Source organism: Canis lupus, chromosome 29 (assembly GCF_048164855.1).
Source record: "Canis lupus baileyi chromosome 29, mCanLup2.hap1, whole genome shotgun sequence".
Classification (NCBI taxonomy): domain Eukaryota; kingdom Metazoa; phylum Chordata; class Mammalia; order Carnivora; family Canidae; genus Canis; species Canis lupus.
In genome coordinates, this window is record NC_132866.1 from 27,813,473 (window position 1) to 27,836,371 (window position 22,899).

The following is a 22,899-nucleotide window of genomic DNA, read 5'->3' on the forward strand; positions in this document are numbered from 1 at the left end:
AAAAAAAAAAAAAAAAAAAAAAAAAATCTTCAAAATAGGATCAGCAGGAGGGGGCCAGGCAGGTTAACTCCTTCCCTATTTTTTTTTTTTTTAGTTTTTTTATTTATTTATGATAGTCACAGAGAGAGAGAGAGAGAGAGAGAGAGGCAGAGGGAGAAGCAGGCTCCATGCACTGGGAGCCCGATGTGGGATTCGATCCTGGGTCTCCAGGATCGCGCCCTGGGCCAAAGGCAGGCGCCAAACCGCTGCGCCACCCAGGGGATCCCTAACTATTTCAATTTACTTAACTTTCCCAGGCCCAGATAACTCATCTACCAGGACCCTAGGGGGCGAAGCAGATAGGATCCTAAATTTGATAATCCTTAAGAAGACACAACGAAAGGGGTGAGGCAGTGACAAAGCCCAAGCCATCTGCCCTGTCAAGGGGGAGTGGGGGAGGGGGTGGGGGTGGAGATGGTATGCTTATGCAAATAATGCTCTAATAAATGGTAATGCTAGGGTTGGGGAATTTATTTATTTGTTTGTTTGTTTATTTGTAAGATTTTATTTATTTATTCATGAGAGACATGCACACAGAAAGAGGCAGAGATACAGGCAGAGGGAGAAGTAGGCTTCCCACAGGGAGCCTGATGCAGCACTTGATCCCTGGATACAGGACTGTGTCCTGAGCCAAAGGCAGACAGACACTCAACCGCTAAGCTACCCAGGCATCCTGGGAAATCTTTCAGAAGAAATTATTATACAGTTAATTTGTGGGCCACAGGAAAGAACATGGTGATACCCTGGAACCAGCATGCATTTACCAAGAAGAAGGTGCGGCACATTAATTAGGTAGCAATGCTTCAATCAAATGCCAACCCCACTAAAACTGTCTTAATTGCCCTGGTTGGAAGCAACTGCTCTCTCTCTTTCTCTCTCTTTCTTTTTTAAAAAATATTCATCATAGCGCTTTATACCTTGATCACAGCATCTATCACATTCTGCTTATATAATGATGTGCACATTTATCTCCCTACTAGATTAGAAGCTTCTTGCAGTCAAGAGCTGCATTCTATTTACGTTTGTAAATCACTCCTCCTGCCATGTTTTCTATCTAGCAGGTGCTCAATCTGCTCATCAACTTAAATTGCATTTTTTATTGATGAAGGAAATGCTGTGGATGTGGTGAATGTTAACATTTCACAAAGAATCTCCTTCCTAATGTTATGGGCAAGATGAAGGCAAGTGATAAGGTAGATGGCTACTGGGCCCAATAGTATCCAAAGCATTCATTTATTGCAACCAGGAGGGACGTTTCCACTGGTGGGTGATTGTCTCTCCTTTATTTATTTTATTTTATTTTATTTTATTTTATTTTATTTTATTTTATATTTATTTATGATAGTCACAGAGAGAGAGAGAGGCAGAGACACAGGCAGAGGGAGAAGCAGGCTCCATGCACTGGGAACCCGACGTGGGATTCGATCCCGGGTCTCCAGGATCGCGCCCTGGGCCAAAGGCAGGCGCTAAACCGCTGCACCACCCAGGGTTCCCTGTCTCTCCTTTATTTTAAAGACAAGTAATTCTTGTGAAAAACTCTACTAGGATAATGCTACAGAAGACATCCTTATGTCTTAATCAGGTGGAATTAAGAGCCCAAACCAACAAGATGAAATTCAACAGGGATAAATGGAATGCCCTATGTTTAGGTTTAAAAAAATCAATTATGCAAGTGCAGAATGGGGTAGACCTGGCTTGATAGCAATTGATGTGAAAAAGATCTCAAGGTTTTCGTTGACCACCAACTCAATATGATCTTGAGTCTGACAGAGCTGCTAAAAAAAAAAAAATCGAATGTAATCTTAGGCCACATTATGGATGTAGTATCTCCAGGAGAGTGGCATGGTTCTACTGTTCTTGGCATTGGCTAGACTCTCTAGAGTTCAGTGTTCACAAAGGAGGGACTTTTAACTGTCAAGAATGAATTCAGAGACAGGTAACCGGGATGGTGGGGAAGCTCCTCCAGTGCAGGGACCACATCATGTGATAAACTAAAATCCATTCCGGGGCTCAGCAAACTGGGAAGGATAGATGGAAAGAAGAGAGGGTGTCAAAGGGAGATCTTTACCATCACTCTAAGTGGTGAATACTGTTGTCTATTTTAAAGATGAGGAACGTGAGATTCAAAGAGATTATGTAAGTAGCCAAAGATCCCACAGCCAGTAAGGAGTGCAGATGGATCCCACATCCAGACATCTGGATTCCAAGGTCCTTCCCTCAACACTACCCTGACTCAGTATAAAGGCAGTTCTGCTAACAATGACAATTGTCCATGTATGTCCTATGTCCAGGCAGGGGCTGCAGCCTGGCAGGCAGAACTGCTGGAAGGGAGAGTTCTATGTGAGTGGCATATAAGACCAGATGACCTCTAAGAATCTGAGACCTTGGGCAGCCCGGGTGGCTCAGCGGTTTAGTGCCGCCTTCAGCCCAGGGCGTGATCCTGGAGACCTGGATCGGGTCCCATGTCAGGCTCCCTGCATGGAGTCTGCTTCTCTCTCTGCCTGTGTCTCTGCCTCTCTCTGTGTCTGTCACGAATAAATAAATAAAATCTTAAAAAATAAATAAAAATTTTTAAAAATTAAAAAAAAAAAAAAGAATCTGAGACCTTGCCTTGTCACCAACCTCATCCTAGCCACTGGCCTCATTCCACATGGGAGGGGTTTCTGGAGACAGTCTCTCTGCATCTTAGCCATTCCTGGGCTCAAGTCCCGTCTCCTGCTTGCTCTTCTAGCCACTTCCCTGGATTCCTATTGAATGCTCAGCCACATGGTTCAGCATTTAATTAGCAGCCTATTGTCTGATGTGTGATGGCCTTGCCTCTCCCAGTAGATTCTAAGTTCCTAGAGACCCCAGCCCTGGTTGGTTATTTGTTCCTCTCGTACATCCCAACACAGTGGGCACTTGGCCCCACATCGATACAAAGCTCCCCAGAGATGTTAAGTGTAAGTTTTCTCACTATTCCACTATTTACACACCAAAGCAAAACCACAGACTCTCAACTCTCTGAAATGGTTTATAGGAAATCTGCCCAAAGACAGAAGGATGACCTGAATGATCATCTAGGGTCCTCATATTTCCTAACCAAACAGTAGAGGGGAGACCTAGAACTCTAGAGAATTATACCAGTAGTTACTTTCCCCTTTTTGAATAGGTAACCTCTCCCACACCTCCCAGTTACCTGTAGCAGGAAAGGGCATGGGCACGTGCAGCCAGCACACAGCTAGTGTGAGTGTGTGTGACCCATATATGAAGTAGGAGGCTGAGCAGGTAGAGATGAAGCTGGAAGGAAGTGGGGACCAGAGGCAACGATGGGAGGGGAGCTAACAGGTCATGGAGGGAGAATTGAAATGCACAGAGAAAGGGGAGCAGTGAGCACTGGGTGCGTCTGAGTGAATTCCCCAGAGTGATCAACTTTCCTGCTTGGGAGCAGGCACCGTGCCTTCCTGCTGGCTGGCTGGCAGAGGCTAGGGCTCCAGGCTCATGGGCCGCTAGTGGGAAAGGGCTGGCTGAGTGTCTGTGTGAGACCCTGAGTCCTCCTTCAGCCCTATGTGGGTTCTCACGGAGAGGCCGGGGCCTCCTGCCTGGTGCTGGGCGCCAGCTGGGGCCAGAACCAGTTAGAAACCTCTCTGGAGCCAGGAAGGAAGGGGGCTTTGTTAGCTCAAAGGACACAAGCAAGGCGAAAAATTACATACCAGGCCGCCCTAAGTATGCTTGTTTAGAGAAACTGCTTGCATTTATGAAGTCTTTGGTGCGGAAAGCAGGGTTGCAAATGACTGCATCAGAGCGACAGTAAAGGCCATTAATTTCCTGTTATGTTTTCCTGTGTTGGGGGCTTTATTAATTTAATTTTACACTGTCGAACAACAGCGAGAGCTGACACTGCCACACCGCCACGGCTGGGGTTTTCTTTTTGTGTGTGTAGCAAGGCTTTGCCTGACATGCAAATCAACGCTATTACCGGAACCAATAAAGATGTGTGGCGGGAAGAGGGGAGGGATGAGGAGAGGAAGGGAGGGGAGGAGGCAGGGGAAAGGAGACAGAAGGGGAGAGAAAGGGCGAAAGCCATCCTTGGCCACTCTCTGCCTTCCTCCATGCCTATCATCTCCTGGCTTCAGAGCATCCCCCACAATCAGTACTTTTTGTCCATCCTTCACTTTCCCTTTGACACTTCTTCCCTCGACTGTCCGCCTTCAGACACCTCTACCTCTGCTGTCCTCCTCTGTTCCAGCTCCTGGCCGAACTCGGGAACAGGGACACAAAGTTTCTGAGAAGAGGTGGGAGGCAGACTTCCCTCCCCACTCGCCATCCCCAGCTGAGGCACATTGCGGAAGCACAGGGGTTGCCAAGCAACGGAATGCCAACCCCACAGGTAGGGGTGAAGGCCTTTCCTACACACTCCTCTTTCTTTTAAAGTCAAAGATTCTGGCCCATGTACATATTATTATTAGGTATGCACACATGAACTCACGTGTCTGTGCACATGAAGAAATGTCTAGAAGGACAGATATCCCACCTTGCTTACAAGTCCCTCTGAGTGCTCATATCCTAACCTTGTCAACCATTTGTTTCCTTTGAATTCCCAGAAAAAAAATACGTCTCTAATTGTTTCTCCTTCAGAGCCTCCAGCAGCTGTCTTCACTAGCTGCAAGGTACCCGGCTGGCCTGGACCAAGGGACCAGAGAAAAGGAATCCTGGCATCAGAAAAAAAGGCAGCTTCCTGAGACACCACATTTTGGTCCCTTTTACTCTGTATACCTCCCCCAGACTGCCCCTCACGCAGAGCAACTTCCACAGACTGGCTGTGCCGGTGGTCCATGCTGCCCTCCGTCCCATCTGCCATGCTACCAGTCCGCCAGGGTCCACACTGCCTGAGTGTCTAGATTGGCCACACCACCAGAGGAGCTGAAGATCGGGGGCAGGGAGGTGAAAGGGAAGGAAAGTCAATCAGCTGGAGTCACTCCTACCAAACGCACTATCTGCACCCATCTATCTCAACTCTGCAGTCTGCTGAGGTCTAGGGAGTTCTGTGTGAGTCTGTGGAAGAGAGGGGAGGGGGCACTGAGTGTGTGTGTGCATGTGTGTGTGTGTGTGTGTGTGTGTGTGTGTGTCCACGCATCCCTCCCTCTGTCACTGGCTTGCTCGAGCTCCTGCCTGCACTTTCTGCTTCAGGAGCTGTTTGCCAGGCTCTGAGAGGCTGTTGGATGGAATCCAGCTCTCCCTAGGAGGAGAGCATACACTTCATAAACTGCATTGACTTTAATGCAGGTTCCTGGGGCTGCTTTCCTCAGGCTTTTCTTCCCTCCTCCGTCCGCTCTGTCTCGATCACATTTTATCCCTGCCCCTGTGTGCACCCAGACCCCATGCGTGCGTGCCTGTGTGCACATGCACTTGCGCGCGCGCACACACACACACACACATACACACAAACACTATAGCTAGTGCTTCTGAAAAAGATGAAGCCTCAGGCGGAAAGAGAATGGGCAAGGTGTAAAAGCCCTGTATAAAGGGGGATTCCTTGGCCTGGCCCTGGAGGGGCCCCGTGAGATGCCCACGTCCTGTCTCCAGTGGAGTTGAGCACAGAGGGTGCTTTGAGGCAGGCAGGCAGGCAGGCGGGTACTTCAGGGAGGGAGGGATACTGACATTTGGTGGGGACAGCCAAATTAGGAGCCACCTGGAGGCTGGGCCACAGGGCTCCAAGGAAGGGAGGGAGAGAAAGCGAGGCCTTCATGCAGGTTGAGGTTTCTGAGGCCTCCCTTGTCTGGTGTTGTCAAGGTCAGCAGGTTCGGGTTCACCGAAGGGTCAGGATGGTTTGAATTACTGGCTCTGCTGCAACTCGGCTCTGAGGCTCGTGATCTGTCTCCCAGCCCCAGAGCCAGGGCCCAGCCCTCCCCCAACCCTCCTTGCCTTTTCACCCCCACACAGGACAGAATGGGGAGGGTCCTGGAGAGCCCTGTGGCCACCATGGCTCAGAAGAAGGCAGGCAGGGAAGCTCAGAGCTCAGGGCTCCTTCATGAGCAGCCAGCAAGGTCAGGGAGGGTGCTCAGACCCACTCCTCTGCCAGGCAGCAATCTGGTCTACCTTCCTTCCAAACCCTTTCTGAAGTGTTCCCCATGCCCCTGCCCTTCCCAGCTGCCCCTTGGCCTGCAGAGGAGGAGGCATCTGGGGAGGTGAGCCCAGGAGCAGCAAGACCTGGCTCCTCCCTCCTGCATCCATAGCCTGCACTTGGGGAAGAAGGGCAGAGCTGAGGCAGCGGATTTCTCGCCTGGTGCCCTTGCCCGTGGAGGAAGGAGAATGATGCCTACCTGCAGGGCTGGAAGGTGGATGCCAAGTGGAAGACTAGGAGTTGAAGACAAATTCTGACAAGATGGGTGTGCATGCATGTGTGCAAGAATGTCCAGACATGGGGGGTGGGGGCCGGGGAGTGGGGAGGACTTGAGGCCTTTGCTGGAAAAGTTGTGATACTGTGCTACACCCACCCCAGTTTCCAGTGGTGGAGGGACATGGGTACCTCCATCCACTGCAGATTTGTACATTCTCTCCTGGTTGGGGGGTGGGGTGAACCTATCTATTCTGGCACCTTATGAAAAAAAAAGTCTCTTTTGTGCTAAATTTCAACAAACTTATTCAAACAACCAAATATAACTCTTTATCCACAACAGCATGAACTGGCTGGGAAACTACACTGGTTAATGATCTGGCTGCCAGTCTCTAGTAGAAACACAGGGATTTATGTACAAATTCAGGCACCTGTGTCAACCTCACACAGCCAGAAAAAAGTAAACCCATGTGTGCACAGATGCCAAGGTTAAGTTCTTAATAAAATATCTACATAACCTACCCCTACAGAAGTGTAACGATATAGTCAGTGTTACACTCATGGCCATAACTTGACAGAAAATTTGGCTAAAAAATATGATCCAACTAAGAAAAGATCCTCCCCTCAGGTGCAAACTGTCTAATTTCCCAGGTTACTGAGAAGATATAATCATAACAATGTATGTCCATAAGTGGATTTTTTGATGTCTTAGTGACTGTTGACCTTTGAACCTTAACTCTTTCTTGGACTGGAGTGGACATTAGCCAGGTTTTGACTATTTGTTGGAAAATGAACATAGGTTGAGCTTTGTTGATACAGTTAAACTCAGGCACTTGTCCAGACAGATTACTACTTTCGTGTAGATTTGGTTTCTGGACTTTCATAGGAGCTGCTTCGTGAGGGCAGAGTCTGTGACCTGGGGCTGGGTGGTATCGGGCAGGTAAAATCATATAATTCCAGCAACCATCCACAGAGTACCTTTCCTTAAAGAAACTCAAACTCTTCTCAGCTTCCCCCTGCCAATATAATGTTTTCTGACTGCCTGACCAGGGCCTGGAGGAGAATGAAAGCCAAAAGAGGTTCTGTGATTTCCTGCTGACAATGTAAGCTCACGCCAGGGTTCTGAGAGCATGACCACCGCCGGTTCCACACTCCCGGGTGGGAGTGGGGGTATTCTTTGAGAAGGGAAGCAGACAGCTGGGGATGTATGTGTGGAAGGAGTAGGTGATAAACAGACATAATGGTGCCAACATACCAGGTTTAGGTTAAGGAATCTGTAATATGGTGCAGCCTCAAGGTGTCTTCCGGACACTCCTCGGCTCCCCTCCCAGTTCCTTCAGGCTGAATCCTGTCCTGCTCACATGGTGTATGCTCAGCAAAACTTCCCTAAGCTCTTCCCATGCAAGCCAGGCTTGGATGGCTCTCTGCTTCTGCCAGTCCTCTGCATCAGGACCAAAAGGCCATGGAAACCAGCTCTGTGGGCCTGAGGGGGTCAGGCTCTGGCTCCTGCCTCTGCCTCTCAACCTCCATCCGTGCCAGCCTTCCAGGGAATGCTCACCTGCGGATTTCCCCCATGAGCCTCCTCCAGGACCGAGTCGAGTCACACCCAAGGTCCCAGGGCCTCTTCCCCAGGGGTCCTCTTCCCAGAGTCCTCCTTGTCTATCTTTTCTGACCCCAGCTCTCTTCCCGCTGCCCCTCCAGAAAGACAGTGGGGAAGAGAGACCAGTGAGCAGGGCATGCCTGGTTTACATTAATGAGATACGCCGAGTGTAATCCGGCCATGGAGGCAGCCTACAAAAGGAGGCGAGCGGGCGGCCAGGAGCAGGGCTGCTCAGGTAATTGGTTTATCTATCTGGAAGCAGGGGGAGCAGTCTCAGCACAGACAGACTAGCAGTAAAGTCTCTTCCTTAAGGCTATTTCCTTTGTCTTTTCAATTGCTTGCACATCCATGTGAGAGAGGGAGAGAGTGTTAAAGAGAGAGGGAGAGGGAGAAATGTTAATTTGTGAATTAATGGCTTTTCTCAGCGGAATTGTAAATTCAAATGTCACCTCACACGGTGACACCACGGCTGGTCTGCTGAAGAAGCAATGATAAGATCCCCCACCTCCCTTGGTGCCCCTCCCTCCCCAAAGATAGCTGTGGAGTGGAACATGCTACTTTTAATTTGCAATAACAACACAACAGAGGTATGCAGTAATGACTGCCTTCTTCCACCCTCCTCCTGGCTTCCTTCCCCCCAGTCCACTTGGCTCCCCATTTCCTCCCTCCCCACCTCCATGCTCTTCTGAAACAACACCTCACCTCAACCGGGCTGCCCCCACCCCCAGCCCAGCCAGGGCCCGATCACAAGGTGGGGGGGTATGCCTTCGGAATTGACGATGCTGCAACCCTCTCTTCTCCTTCAATAATCAGGGGATTAATGATCCTGAAGTTAAAGTGAGGCTGATACCGAGGCCCTGCCCAGCGTTGGGAAAAAGCCTTCATTGTTTTCAAGCAGGAGGCGGGCAGCAGTGAGGGAGATTCATGGATGGAGATTGAATATGCAATTTTCTTTCACCTTGCCAAGAGCTGCCCCTGGGCTGTGCCTGGCCTAAATTTTTCCTTTTACCATCTCTGCCTTATCCGGCCCTCCCACCTCCCTTCCATTCTTTCCAGAAAATTACCTTCAAAATTGATTTCCACTTTTACAAACAAATATAATGGGAACACAGGAAAAAACTTGGGCCGTGATGAATTAGGGCTGTCAGGTGCTTCCAGGTCTCCTTTGCTTTTGTTTTACTACCCGATCTGTTCTTTGTTTTTCCAAGGGCTGGAAAAAGTGCCCCCCATCCACTGAGTGCGTGACCCTCCAGGTCACCCGGGGCCTCAGCCCCCAAAGCCAGCAGTGGCCCATGGCGGAAGTGATCTAGGCCCTGAGACTCTGTTAGCCTCTTGGTTTCCCAGCGGAAGCCTCACCCACCTTGTTTTCTGCTCCCTGGCTCTTAGGAGCCCACTTTCTGGATTATCTCTAATCGCCACCCTTCCCACCCCCCAACTATTTCCCCTGACCCCCACACCATGTTCCCTCTGGCCCCCATACCTCTTAAAGTCCAGACCAGATGCAAACCTCCACCTCCTCTAATGTGGGCAGGATCAGTGTATACCTCAACTAGAGCAAATGAGAGACAGACAGACACTGAGAGATCCTGAAAGGCAGGCAGGTAGAAGACTGGGGGCAAGACCCTGAGATTGGGAGACCAGGCTCCTCTTCAAAGGGCTGTGAGGTTTCTGAGTGACAACTCCCACACAGCCTGAGGGTGTAAGGGTTCCCAGCCTCAGTTTCCCCAGCCTTGGGTCCCAGGCAAACCTGGAGGCAAGCTCAGGACAGCCCATCCATTTGCCTACAGAATGCAAGGTGATGCCTACAGGGCCCTTTGGGCAAAACTGTATGTCTCACCTCACCACCTGTGTCTCAGGACCCTGGAGCCGTCACATAGTCAGGCCTGGCTTCGAGCTCTCTTGCTCACTAGTACTGGTGGATCTGCACCTGCTCTCATTTGGTCGTCTCTTCAAGTATATGCATTACCCAGAAGATTGCATTCCTGCCCAGTGCATGGCGTTCCACACCCCTCTTCACCCAAAGATCACAGAATGGTAGAAAACACACACGTACCCACATTTGCATCAATCATGTCAAAAATTACATGGTGTCCATAAAACAACAAACACACGTTTCCTTAGATCTATAAATAAACTTACATGTGAGAACAGAAACACACAGCAATGGATATGGGAAGGGATGCCTCCATGTTAGAAAAGAAGGGGGTCCTAGATTTATTTACACACATCTAAAATGCCTATGGAGGGATGCCTGAGTGGCTCAGTGGCTGAGCATCTCAGTGGCTGAGCATCTGCCTTCAGCTCAGGCCAAAGGGACCTGGGATCGAGTCCCACATCGGGCTCCCCACAGGGAGCCTGTTTCTCCCTCTGCCTCTGTCTCTGCCTCTCTCTCTGTGTCTTTCATGAATAAATAAATAAATCTTTAAAATAAATAAGTAAATAAAATAAAATGCCTGTGGATGCTAAGAGAAGACATGTGGCCCATTTGGATAACCACACAGAGCAAATGACTAAGTAGAGATGGACAAAGGTCCTCCCAATCACACATGGGTGGCTGACATCTTTTCCCCACTCCCTGGTCCCAGTGAGCTTATCCCAGCATCAGCTTCCTGCACCAAGATTAGGGAGCCTGGGCCCAAGTAAGTTTCCTTCTGACATGACTTCATTTCCCCTCAAAACCTGTTGTCTATTAGGTCCTTCCCCACAGACACACAATGACCTGTCTTCCAAAGTGGATGCAGCTCGACACTCGACCCGTGATTCTGGGAAGCCCTCTCCGCAGTCCCCCTGGAGTAAGTACTGTTGCCATCTCCATGTTCCAGAGGAGAAGACAGAGCTGATGAAGGACTAGTGATTTGCCCATGCCACCAGGATTCACACTCAGCTGTGCCCCACCCCAGAGCCAGCACCTATCCCCACTGTGCCACACTGCCCACCCACGCCACCCAAGGGACTGCCCGCTGGCCTCTGCCGGGCATCCTCCTTCTCGCTGGGACTCCTGCAGTCTCCTCTTGCCTGAAGCCAGGGCCCCCCGACCGTGCAGGCACTGTTCATTGCTGCAGCCGCATCCCCTCATTTGCTCCAAGTCTAACCTGAGCAACATAGTCAGGATTTCAAGGAAGGAAAGGAACTAAGGAAATAAGCCTCCTTCTGCAATTATGGCTTCAGCCAGAGCAGAAAGGAGCTATCAAAGGCAGTGACTGAGCTGAGCCGTTTGCAGCTGTGCAACCTGCCCTGTCTACAAATGCACAACTGCCCTGGCTTGGCACCACTCAGCTGCACAATTCATTGTGCGTCTAATTAATGGAATGCCAGATCACAGCCCCTGGCGATCCCACACATCATGAGAGGATACCAACACATCGCCCCTCACACAGATCAACAGGCCCCTACCACATGACTTCATTTGGATTTTTAGACAAGTGACGTCATTGCTCCGTGCTCCAATAATACACATGGACAGCAGTGCTTTGGGCTACAGCTGAAAGCAACTGGGTGAAAGGCAAAGGACTTTGGGTTTCCAGTCCCCCAAAATACAAAGGTCTCTATCTTCCAGCCACGTAAACCAGAGTACACGGCATTCAGGGAAGTGGTGTCCCTTCAAGGGACACTAATATACTCACCCAAAACTGTAGCCCAAAAGAGGTAAAGATCTTAGCAGGGTACTACACGGCGATCTGCCTTCTCAGACCGATGGATAGCCTGTCTTCTGGGCGCCTCAAGACATAGTTCCTCATCTAACCCTGGTCCATCTACCCGTCTCATTCTGGGAGCTCCTGGACTCAGGTAGGTGGAGAGTGCCAACGCTTCCTGACTAGCACATTTCTCAAAGGAAAATCTGGGGATTTTTCCATACTTCCGGTGGCCAAGGCGCATGAGAAGGCGTCTCAAGCAGGCTCACAGTCACTGTCGGTTCCCTTTCTCCCCAGAGTCACAGCTGATCGGCCCTTTACTAATATCCCCACAGATATGATTGCTGCAGATACTAATAATGCTGTCCATATTCCGAGTGCCAATGCCAATAATGCTTTGGGTATTATCACTGTGAACACCAATAACTACTGCTGAGATTGTCTCCAATAATGCCAGCACACGCTGCAGTGATTGTCCTCGCTAATGCCCACCACCGTGACATTGTTAGTGCTGAAGAATAGGCCGAACCATACCCAGAGGCAGGAGCCGAAGCGCCTTCCTCGAGGACAGAGAGGCTCACAGCTTGCCCTCGGGGTACAGCACTTGTAGAGAGCTGCCCTGGTGCCATGTGGGGGCCAGCCTAGCAGGGCAGCTGGGTCCTCCTGGAGGGGGATGGGCCTCTCCACTCCCTGGAGGTCTAGTCCCTTGACATGCATCCCCATTTCCATGCCAGCGTCCCTCAGTGCCCCAAGTCAGTTTTCTCTTTGCCTGTGGTGCTGGCCCAGTCACTAAAGGACACACCTGGGTGTCTGCAGCCCCTGCCTGAGGCTGCCTCCTGCGAAGGGCCTGCCAGCTGCTGTGCTACCTTGGCCTGACTGCAGACTTGGGCTACATCATCTTGACACATAATTATCTCTCCTATTCTTAATCATCTGAGCTGCTCCCTAATGCAAACTGGGCCCCCGCTGCTTGTAGGCACCCGGAGGCAGCCAGGATGGGGGAGGGGGCAAGGCTGTGAAAGGTCTGCCTTTGCCCTCTCCTTTCCTTCCCCTTCCACCTGGATCCCACAGGTCAAGTGTGTGTGGCGGCCCAGGGGGAATGGGTGGGGGCCAGCTGGGGACAACTGGCTTCCTTCATAGGTGCTGGCCTCCACCCGGGAAAGGGCAGCCCCAACTAGTCTGTGGTTGCTCGAAGAGAGGCGGAGACAAGGCAAGAGAACCACCGCCCCCATCCACCCAACCAAAAGAAATAGGGCCTCAGATCCTCCTTGTACCCTGGCTAGGTCCAGGAGGTGAAGTATTTCAGCAGTAAGAGGAAACTGAGAGTCCACATTATCCCTCATCTAGAAGATGCCAACTGCTTCCTAAGTTGTTTCCCTGTTGCCATCACAGTCTCCCTGCCAGAAGATTGTCTTCCCAAACCCAGCCCTGCTCTTCTCCCTTCCTGCTCAGACACTTTCAGTGGCTACTCAAGCCTGCAGAGAAAAGTCCAGACTCCTTATATGGTCTGGTCTTGGCCTGATCTCCTGTGACCCTAACCCATGTGCTTGCTCAGCCTTCACTCCCAGCCTTTCCCTCGTGCCTCTTCATTCCTGCCAGGGCAGACCTGCATCTTCTCACCACAGTACCTTTTGATCAAGAGGCTCTGTCTACCAGATAGGATTTCACACTGCCATTGTTCTGGACATGCCCCTGATACATCAGTCAAGCCCCTCCTCAAAATGCAGCCCTCCTGCCAGGTTACTCCTTCTTGACTCTGAGTTCCCATGGCCTGCCGCCCAGACCTCTATCACAACACAGCTATCTGATGGGCCTTTCTGCTCTCTGGGCTCACATGTTTTACACGCCCCACTAGACTATAAGCTCCTTAAGGACAAGAATCATATCTTGTTCTGCTTTGGGATCCCCTAGCACCAAGCTTTTCTTGCAGCTGATGCACAGGAAAGGTTCACTGAATTGAATTGACTGGAAACAATGAGCGTGATCAATTGCAGGTAGGAGAGCACTCTGTTCTGGGCTGACTGGGCCCGACCCTGGGTGGCCACAGTCTCATACAGTGCCTTCTTACTCCTGGCCTCCTCTCATGGCCCAGAGGAGCCCAGGAAACAGAGGGCATACTTGGCCCCAACCGCAGACCAATAAGGGAGAGTATATGGGTAGGTCCTGTGGCCTTCCCCACCCCACCTGCTGGACATCCCACAGTCTAAAAATGCAGGGGCTGGTGGTGAAAGGGGAAACCCTTGGGGCCCGAGGAAGAATCTTCCAAACCACTCAGGGTGCCAGGGCACCTGGCTAAGGCCAGAATGTGGGAAGCCCCCAGGGAGAATTGGGACCTCATGCCTTTTCTGAAGCCTCCCCCTGCCCATCAGGGGCTGCCGCCAAAATAACCACAATGAAATTTAGTGAGTGGCAAAGGCCGTGGCAGCCAAATGGGTTTGAATATTTTGGAAGAAGGAGAAATAGAGCCAGACAAGCTGTTTCCCTGTGAAACGAGGCCATTAGGGCTTCTGGAAGGAGGCCAGCACCAGGTCATCACTGTCTTGCCAGACCTAGGCCTCTCCCGCCCGTACTCTGTCCCTTCCGCTGGAGGCCAGGGCTTTCACACCCTCTTTCTCTTCAGCCTATGCCCAGGGAATCTCACTTTTGTTCCCTTTCTCTGTTTCTTACCCTCTAATGCTGCCCCAATCAAGGGGCTTGTCTATGCTTGGGATAGCCATGTTATTTATTGTCCAAATAGGACATTTTTGAGAGAAAAAAGAGATGCTGACTGGCCAAGATGCAGAGACAAAAGGCATAAATTGGGACTGTCCAGGCTAATGGGATATGCGGTCCCCCTCATGCTCATCTCTAGAAGACTCTGTCTATTTCATGGGAGATACCCTTAAAATCATAACCCTCCCCAGACAAGGGACCATGAGATTGGGACAGGAAGCAGGCTCCAGACACTGGTGTCTCTGTTGGTCTGGGGCCACTGGCCCTGCGCCCTGGGCCCTTCTCTCATCAGAAGAGAACCAGAAGGTCACGAAGGGACCCCCTCATGTCCCAACATTTGTAAAACACCTTCTCCTGAGCTCATAGCCACCACTCCCTCTTCATGTCCTTTCCCCCCTTTCTCTCTTCTTCATTCCTCCCTCCTCTGAACTCCCTGACAACCTGGTGGCACCTTGAGGCATTACAAGGAATGTGAAAGGGGGGCACAGAGAGGAGCCTGCATGGCGTCTCCTCCCATAGGGAAGAAGAATACAGAGGGCCCATGTCCAGCTCCCTGAGTGGCTTCAATGGGGGGCAGAATCCGTGTGTCACAGAGAAAGGACACCTGGGTCAGGTGCATATGACATCATGCCCCCAACTTCTGATGGGTTGGGATCAGGTAAGAACCAGGGCAGATCGGCCTTTCATCCTTGGGTCAGAGATGAGCTGAACGCTCCCAGGGTACATGGTTCACGCTGGCATGAACCTGGCACCCCACTGAGATATTAGGGGCAGTCGCAGAGGAAGATGAGGCCATCGAGGCTTCTGAGCAGATGGTGAAGCTGAGGGCCCCACCAGCAGCCGGCCTCCCTCTCCAGGAGCCAGCAGGGCAGTGGGGGGACCTGGGTTCCGCTACTAAAACTGATCTCACAGCAGAGCAGCTGTGAGGCCGGGCCGAAACCGGAGCTCTGAGTCCAAGGACAAAGCATGCACAGGGAAGCCAAGCCTCTTCCCTCCTCCCTACCTTCATCACGTTTCCTCTTCTCACCATTGGAGCGAGGGATCCCCAGGATCCCGTTGATGGAGTAGGATCCCACTGGATCATTGGAGGCGCTGGAAACAGGAGGGGAGGCCGTACTGGGAACTGGATGAGAGTAAGGAGGAAATGTCATCAGGATAAGAGCTGTGATTGAAGGCCAAAGCCCCAAGGCTGGGGGCAGAGAGAAGCAGAGGAAATAAGAGGGATGGGGAGCCCATATCGCCTTCCGTTCTCTGAGGTTTAGAGGGGACACATGGCCATACAGTGCACCCTCTTCACTTCTGTCCAGGCCCTGGCTAAGCGGTGACCAGTTAACCCTAGGCCTTCTCCACAGCTCTCGTGACTTGGCTGGGCCATTAAACTCACTTCCTGAGGATGGACAGAAACACCAACATGGGCTCAATCTAGAGAGTGAGTGGTCCAGCTTCTAGGAGCTCCTAGGAGGCCTCCTTGCACAGCTCCCCAATCCCCGGGGCTGGGCCAACCCTTCTAAACAAACCCCAGCTCACTGACTCTAGTCTCCTGGGCTGGCCTTTGCCAGTCCTATTTCAGAGGGTGCGGCTTTCTAGGATCTGTCTCTGACCCTCTAGGAGACACAACAACAGTCGTGATATTCCCCAGGAGGGTGCAGCTCCTTTCTCCCTGGTGCTTCTGGTCTTGAAATCACCTGAATTCTAAATTTCCCCCTCAGGGCACAGACTCATGAAAACATTCACTCCGTGGTGATCAGCTCGGGTACAGCCTGGCCCAACCCTCCCTCCCAGCACACACTGTAACCCGGCTGCAGAAACAGTGGCTCCTGCCAACTTCGGGAAGGCCAGGACCAGCTGTGTCCACTTCCTGCTGGTCAAGAGAGAAGAGGACAGCTGCCAAGAGGGCCAGCAGGAGGAGCATAACCTCATCCCAGCCCTTAACGGCTCGGGCCTCACCTAGGGCTGCAGTGGCCAAAGGGGAAGACCATAGGGGAGGGGCTGTTAGCTGGTGTTCTGATGGGCCTGGGTCATCTCAGAGAGGCCCTGAGCAAGGACCAGCAGATAAGGAGGCTGGAGCAGCAGGGAATTACAGAGCAGAGGGGAGAGACACAGGTTGAGGAGAGCCCATTAAGAGGAAAGGAGGGGGATCCCTGGGTGGCGCAGTGGTTTGGCGCCTGCCTTTGGCCCAGGGCGTGATCCTGGAGACCCGGGATCGAATCCCACATCAGGCTCCCGGTGCATGGAACCTGCTTCTCCCTCTGCCTCTCTCTCTCTCTCTGTGTGTGTGTGTGTGACTATCATAAATAAATAAAAATTAAAAAAAATTAAAAAAAAAAAAAAAGAGGAAAGGAGGAAAGAGGCTGTGAGGAGTGGAGCAGAGAGATGAGAACAGACCCAGAGCCACACATACAGAGAAGAGAAAAGAGAAAGGGAAAGGCAGAGAGAGTAAGAAAGAGAAAGAAAGAATTTTAAAAATTACAAAATGCAGTAAGAAGGTCCAGGCAAGTGGAGACAGAATCGGATAAAAACCGAAAATGAGGGAGGAGGAGGAAGGTGGAGAAGAAAAGCTAAAGGAAAATCTTCACGTAGAGAGAGACAGAGATAGAGACAGACAAGGCAGCTGCAAGGAGATGTGGGCGGGAGGCAGAGAACAGTCCTGGTTAGCGAGTCTCTTGGGGAGACCCCGACCTGTAGGAGCTCAGGGAAGGCAAGTGCTGAGAAAGGGGTTCCTGGGACTGCAGGTAGGTGGGTAGGTGGGCCCCACTCATGGGGTGGGGGGAGGTGGTTCAAGCTCTCCTGGGTGGGACCCCGCTTCCTCCCTTCCCTGAGCCCTCTTACCAATGGTGTGGCCAGGGGCTGTCACTCCCGTCCCAGCCCCATCCGGCGTTGGGTGGAAAGGCTGCTGAACTTTGGTCCTGATGATCCTGCAACAGCATCACGACAGCATCACACATCACATACCTGCTCCCACCTGCACCAGCTCTAGCCCAGCCCTGCAGAGGGGCTCTCCCAAGCTCCCCAGCTTCTCATCCATCTGCTCCCTGTATTCCTGCCCTCATTGACTGCTGCAAGGCATGAGCTTTCCCTCCCACTGGCTCTGCAGATCCAACCTAGTGCAACTGGACAGAGGTGGTCTGTATTCTCTCCTGCAATGTGCATCTTCTGAACTGCAGCTTGGTTTTCAGTAGCAAGGACTGGGGCAGGGGAGTGAGCAGAGCATAGCATCCTTCCCCTCTCTGGGGGTGGGGACTGCCTGGTGGCTTGTTGTCCCTTCCCTCCTCAACTACATGCAAATATCCTCCTGGGAACAGGACTCCCTGGGGCTGGAGATCACTTTGGAGCTGGCTTTCCTATTGGGACTGTATCACAGTCCTCTAGAGTTGGGACAAGGGGGAGATTTCCCTATTTCTTAAGCTAAAAAGAAATAGCCAGGAAAGGGCTGGGTCACAGGTGGCCCCTTTGTCCCTGGGATCCCAGTGCAATGCCAGGTACCTTTGCCAGATGCCAGGTCCCAAGCGTCTTCTTCCTGAGCCCACTTACTGCCCTGTCCCTGCCCAGCTCACTGGCCCAATGATCCAATTCTCTGGGCTCTTACTTGGATCACAGCTTCTTTACCAGCCCAGTTGAAAAGCCTGGCACTCAACCTGTGCACTGTGGAGTTGGAGGGCAGGATTAAACATCCCAGGGTGGAGGATGGGTCTGCTTATCAGTGATCTGAGGAGCCCAGGGCTCAGTGATGCAAAAAACCAATGCCAAAGCCCAAACAGAGGAATATTCCCCTCCGCCCACTAGTTAAACTAGGTACCCTTGGTATCAACTTCACCTATGACATGGCTCCTCCCTACAGAGAGGCATGTGGGCCAAGTTCACCTAAAACCAGCCAGGTGAGTCAGAGGCCATGAGTGGATACCACTCTGGTTTAACTGAGCACTCACAGGCAATAGAGATAAGGCACCTGCCTCACTGTGCTGGAGATGAAGCTGGAGAGGAAAGACACACACTCAGAGAAAGCTAAGGAGCACCAAGGGGCTAGGCAGTAAATGCTAGAAGGAGGCAGAGGAGGAATCCAGCCCCTTGCAGGAGGGGGACTGGGAAAGAAGTCCTTGAGGAGGTGGATGTTCATGTTGACCTTCAAAGGAGGACAGGGCTGTTATCGATGAAGGGCCCCAAGGATGGAGGAAAGTGAAAAGGGCACCAGGCCCTTTGGCAGGAGCCCTGAGTCCTGCTTCTGATGCTGCCACTCATCAGCCACGATAGCTTTGGGCTCATCATTCTACCACTCAGGGCCTCTGCTTCTTCAACTGTAAAGTAAAAAGGTGGGACTCCAGGATCTCAAAAGTCTCTTTCCCAGTGAAAAATATTACAGTACTAAGATGAACAAAGAAGTTGTGGTGGGGTGGGGGTGGGAGCATTATAAGCAAGTGCTGGAGGAAGGCTGAAGCAAAGCATGGAAGCTGAGTGAGTTTAAGAGGTTAAAGCCCAGGCTGGTCAGCCAGGAACAGTGGAGATACGTATAGGGGAAAGAGGAAATAAGGCTGAAAACTTGGAAGTGACGATGATAATAGTGATTTTCCATTTGTTAATCATCTATTATGGGCCAACAGCATATGCAATTTATATTACTTATGCATACTACTGTTCATTCACCCAACACCCAACAACCTCCAAAGTAGATACCATTATCCTCATTTTGCAGATTGAAAACCAAAGCTGACAGAGGTTAAGTGGCTTAGTCAAGACCATACTGTTGGTTAGGGGAGAGGCAGAACTCAGTCTCTAAAACATGTGCTTTTCCTTACTTTGTCCTACTTCTCACAACATGCAGCAACCGGGATTAGAGAGTCTCAAGCCATCAGTATTTTCGAGACTAGAGAGAACACATACGAGAAGATCCTGGTAGAGCAACATACAGGCACGAGGTCTCAGGAAAGAAAGGAAAGATTCTACAAGACATTGTGAAGGCAGAATGGCCAGGATTTAGCCACTAACTGGAGTCAACCATGGCCCTAAGACCCCAATTCTGTGTACGTGGAAGGCTGGTGGTTTGTACCACTGGCAGGAGGAAAGATGCAAGGAGGTGGCTAGTCTTGTTCCCAACATGCAGTGTTTGAGGTGGTAGGAGAGTATCCAGCTGGCACAGGAGATGCAGATTTAAGACTGTCAAGGAAAAGAGTGTTGACAGAGACGAGAGGCCTAAGGAGAGGATGTTAGAAGGCACTTAATTTCATAGGCTGGGGAAAAGAACCTGACCTTGCAGAGGGGTCAGAATTGGTCACACTGGAAATGGCAGGACCAGGATTGAGCAGTTTCACTTAAGTCAATGGAGAAGAACACTTCCAGAAGGAGAATATAATTAATTGACGGCACCAATGACAAAGCAAATATTCGAAGGAACTGGGAATAAGAAGAGGCATAGGTATGGGAATTTGGGGGACAGTGGTCTCAACAAAGCAACTAGGGCAGGAGCCAAACAGAAAGGGGTTAGGGAGTGAACAGGGAGAGAGGGAGGCAGTGAAAGTAGATTACTGCCTTCAGAAGTTTGTAGGAAAGGAGAGGAGAGAAAAGTGTGGAAGCCAGAGGGTGGAATTGGCAGCTTAGTGGAGGGAAGGCTGTACAGAGTAGGAAAGATCTGGATATGTTGGTAGGCTGGGGAGGCAGAACCTGAAGTTGCCTGAGCGTGGATGACGAAGAGAACAAGGCAGAAGAAGACGACACACAGGGAGGGATTGGTGAGCGATGGTGCATTTTGAGGCAGCCAAAGGTTTTGAAGAGGAGCTTTCACAGCTTTTCTCTCTTAGCAAAGCAGAAGGGAAGGTCATGTCTCAAGTGTAAGGGAAAGGTTTGGAGCATGATCACAATGGGAAAGATAAGATGGGAGCTGAGGGCAATGTAGACTGGTCTATAGGAAAAGTCTAGAAGGGGGCTGTGCAGCTCAGAGCAGCTGCCCTTAACTGGTTGCAGCAAAAGCTTCTGGGATCGCACAGGTCAGCTGTGGGTGGCTCCAGTCTATGGGCTGATGAGCACTGGACTAAGGGAGGCCCAGGGCTGGGGCTAGTTGACTCAGATAACCAAATGGCCTCGTGGAGTTTCCATCTTTGTTACTCTGAGCCTCTGACCCCTGGGGCACTGGTGCAAATTTAGCTGAGGCAGCAAGTGATGGAAAATCACTACTCCCTGACAGCGGCTTGGTGGTCCACTAATGCTCTCAGTGCCCATCCGTGCTCCGGACAGTGGGCACTTGGAAGTCCCCAGAGCTGATCTTGGGAATTTTAAGAACTGGGATCGTGGATAATGGTGGTCATCAATTGCCCACCTGCATCCTGTACATAGCCCAGCAACTCATGGGATTATCACCAGAGGTTAAAAGGATGAAGTAAAGCATTGCTTTGGGTGATTATCTAATACTATTTCCCCGTTTCTCCTCCTTCTCTTCCAATCTTTTTCATTCTTGGCACTGTAAGACAGCCAGATGTATCTATGGCCTCCATGGCCTTAGGCCAGTTTGGCCCTCAAGTCAAGTCTGCAAGTATGGATCACTGGGGAGTCCCAAAGTCTGCGTCTCTACTAGGGGGCTGGCAAGTGCCATTTCCTGTTGCCATGAAAGATAGCCCCATCAAGACACCTGGTCCCCACTTCTCTTTCCAGCATGTTCTCCTTCACAGGGATGCCCTTCCTTTCCCATGTTTCCTGGCTTTGCCTGAGCCCAGCATGGGGACTTTAGGAACTTAGCAGGGGTGTGACTAAGGCAAAGGGAAGAAGGGAATAGGCTCTGGGTTGAGTCTGCCTGAGTCTGAGACTCAGTGAAACCCCTAGGTTATTACCTGTGAAATCCCTGACAGTTTCTGATTCCCTCATCTGTAAAGTAAGCTAATAATACTGTCCACTTCCTAGGATTGTTGAGAGAATTAAACAGGATAATGCATGTCAAGTGGTTAGTATGACCTTTGGCTCAATAAACACTAATGCCAATGCTAATAATAATAACAACTAATAGTAGTAGTAGTAGTAGTATTCCTCTGAGTGACCACCAGGACTGGCTGCCTTCTGTTTAGGGATGAGCCGGGTGCAGGCAGGAGGCCTCTCAACCCCACACGGTCCATCCTGGTCCATGTAGCTGCCAGGGAGGCCCCGGATGGAGCACTGAGAAGATAGGAAGTGGCAGCAGCAGGTGTCATGACCTGACCCAAAAAGAGGTGCATCAGAGAGACTCTCAGGAAGACAGACTGGGGCCCCCTGCCTGGGGGCACTGGGAAGGATCCACAGACATTATGACCAGGAGCCTCTCTGGGGCCCAGTAGGTACCAGGGGGCTATGGCAGCGCCTCAGAGTATAGATGACAAGGCAGGTGAAGTCACTCTTTCTTTGGTTAAATTCCCAGAAGGCCTCCACCTCCCACCAAGCTGGAGATCAAAACAGTTTCATCAGCTCTGTGAGCTAGAATGAAAGCAGGTAATGAGTCTCCTATTAACAGTTTGTTAAACTCATGAAGAAACCAAGGAGCTCCCAACATGCTAAGAAAGCTCTTCTGGTTCTCCTCCGTCGCCTACTTCCTCTTCCTTTCCTTCCTTCTTCTGGGTTTCACCCTCTGTCTCTCTCCCCTGTGTCTCTCTCTGCCCATCTGTTGGTCTCCCTTCTCTTTGTCTGTCCGTCTGTCTCTCGGCACCCTGAGGTCCCACTGTGGCTGTGTGAGTTTATTGATTCCTGGGAGCTGGGGGAAAGCGGGAGGCAGGGCTGGGGTGCAGGCTCAGGGATGGAAATAGAAGGCTATAAATTATTTGTGACAGGAAAGCAATAGTGGCAGAGTGCTGAGCACAAGTCCTGTGTCACTATTAGATTCCTTTTAGCCTGATGACACTGTAAAAAAGGTTAAGTGTCTGCTGGAATCGTACACCTGGGGGGCCGGGGCAGCCTGAGAGCAGAACAAGCCACTGAGAGCAGGTATATCAATTCTCCAGGCCAATAATATTCCACTCATTGATCGCCACGCAAAGTTCAAAAATCTCATTACAGCCAGGCAGACCGGGAACTTTTTACAAATCAATAGAATGATATAATGTATGTATACTTAGTACAAATGTATCTATTCATCTATCCATCCATCCACGGTCCGCCTCAGGGTTTCCAAGTTAACCTACCCATCATATTATGTTATGTTATGTATGATATTATATTGCATTGTATTATATGATAATAAATGGTGTGCAAAAACTCCCCCTGAGGTGGAGACAAGAGGAGGTCCTATTAGCATTGAGGTGACCTCAGACAGCTCACCTTGGAGAGAGTTAGGTGGCAGCATATCCAGGACTAGACTGGTCAGGATTTCTAGTAGCAATGCTTCCCTAGCAAGAGTTCCAGTAAAAAAAAACCCATTGTCTACTGAGTTATTTACTATGTGTTAGGCAATGTTCTACGTGCCCCAAACAGTTTACTTAATCCTCACAACAACCCATTTTGTATATATGCCATGTTGTAATTTGCCCAACGTCACCCATTTAATAAATGGCAAGTCTGGGGTTTGAATTCAAGGAGTATAAATGCTTGGTAGCCACCAAGCTATCCTATCTCCAAAAAAGAAATACCCTAAAGCCCTGAATCCAAACTCCTGGATT

The 22,899-nt window shown here is 50.7% G+C and overlaps 1 protein-coding gene across 17 annotated transcripts in view; it reads right to left on the minus strand.

The window, feature by feature from the left end:
- The window catches only part of PAX2 (paired box 2), a 92,179-nt gene that overhangs the window by 32,445 nt on the left and 36,835 nt on the right, over window positions 1-22,899 (minus strand). For 14 of the 17 annotated variants that reach the window (XM_072805670.1, XM_072805668.1, XM_072805675.1 and 11 more), the window contains 3 exons: window positions 17,129-17,214; window positions 15,303-15,422; window positions 9,436-9,504 (listed from right to left, as the gene is read on the minus strand). In XM_072805670.1, coding sequence (XP_072661771.1) covers window positions 9,436-9,504; window positions 15,303-15,422; window positions 17,129-17,214 — 275 coding nt within the window. The remainder of the gene's footprint in view (window positions 1-9,435; window positions 9,505-15,302; window positions 15,423-17,128; window positions 17,215-22,899) is intronic. The other 3 variants (XM_072805674.1, XM_072805678.1, XM_072805676.1) reach the window with 1 other exon arrangement.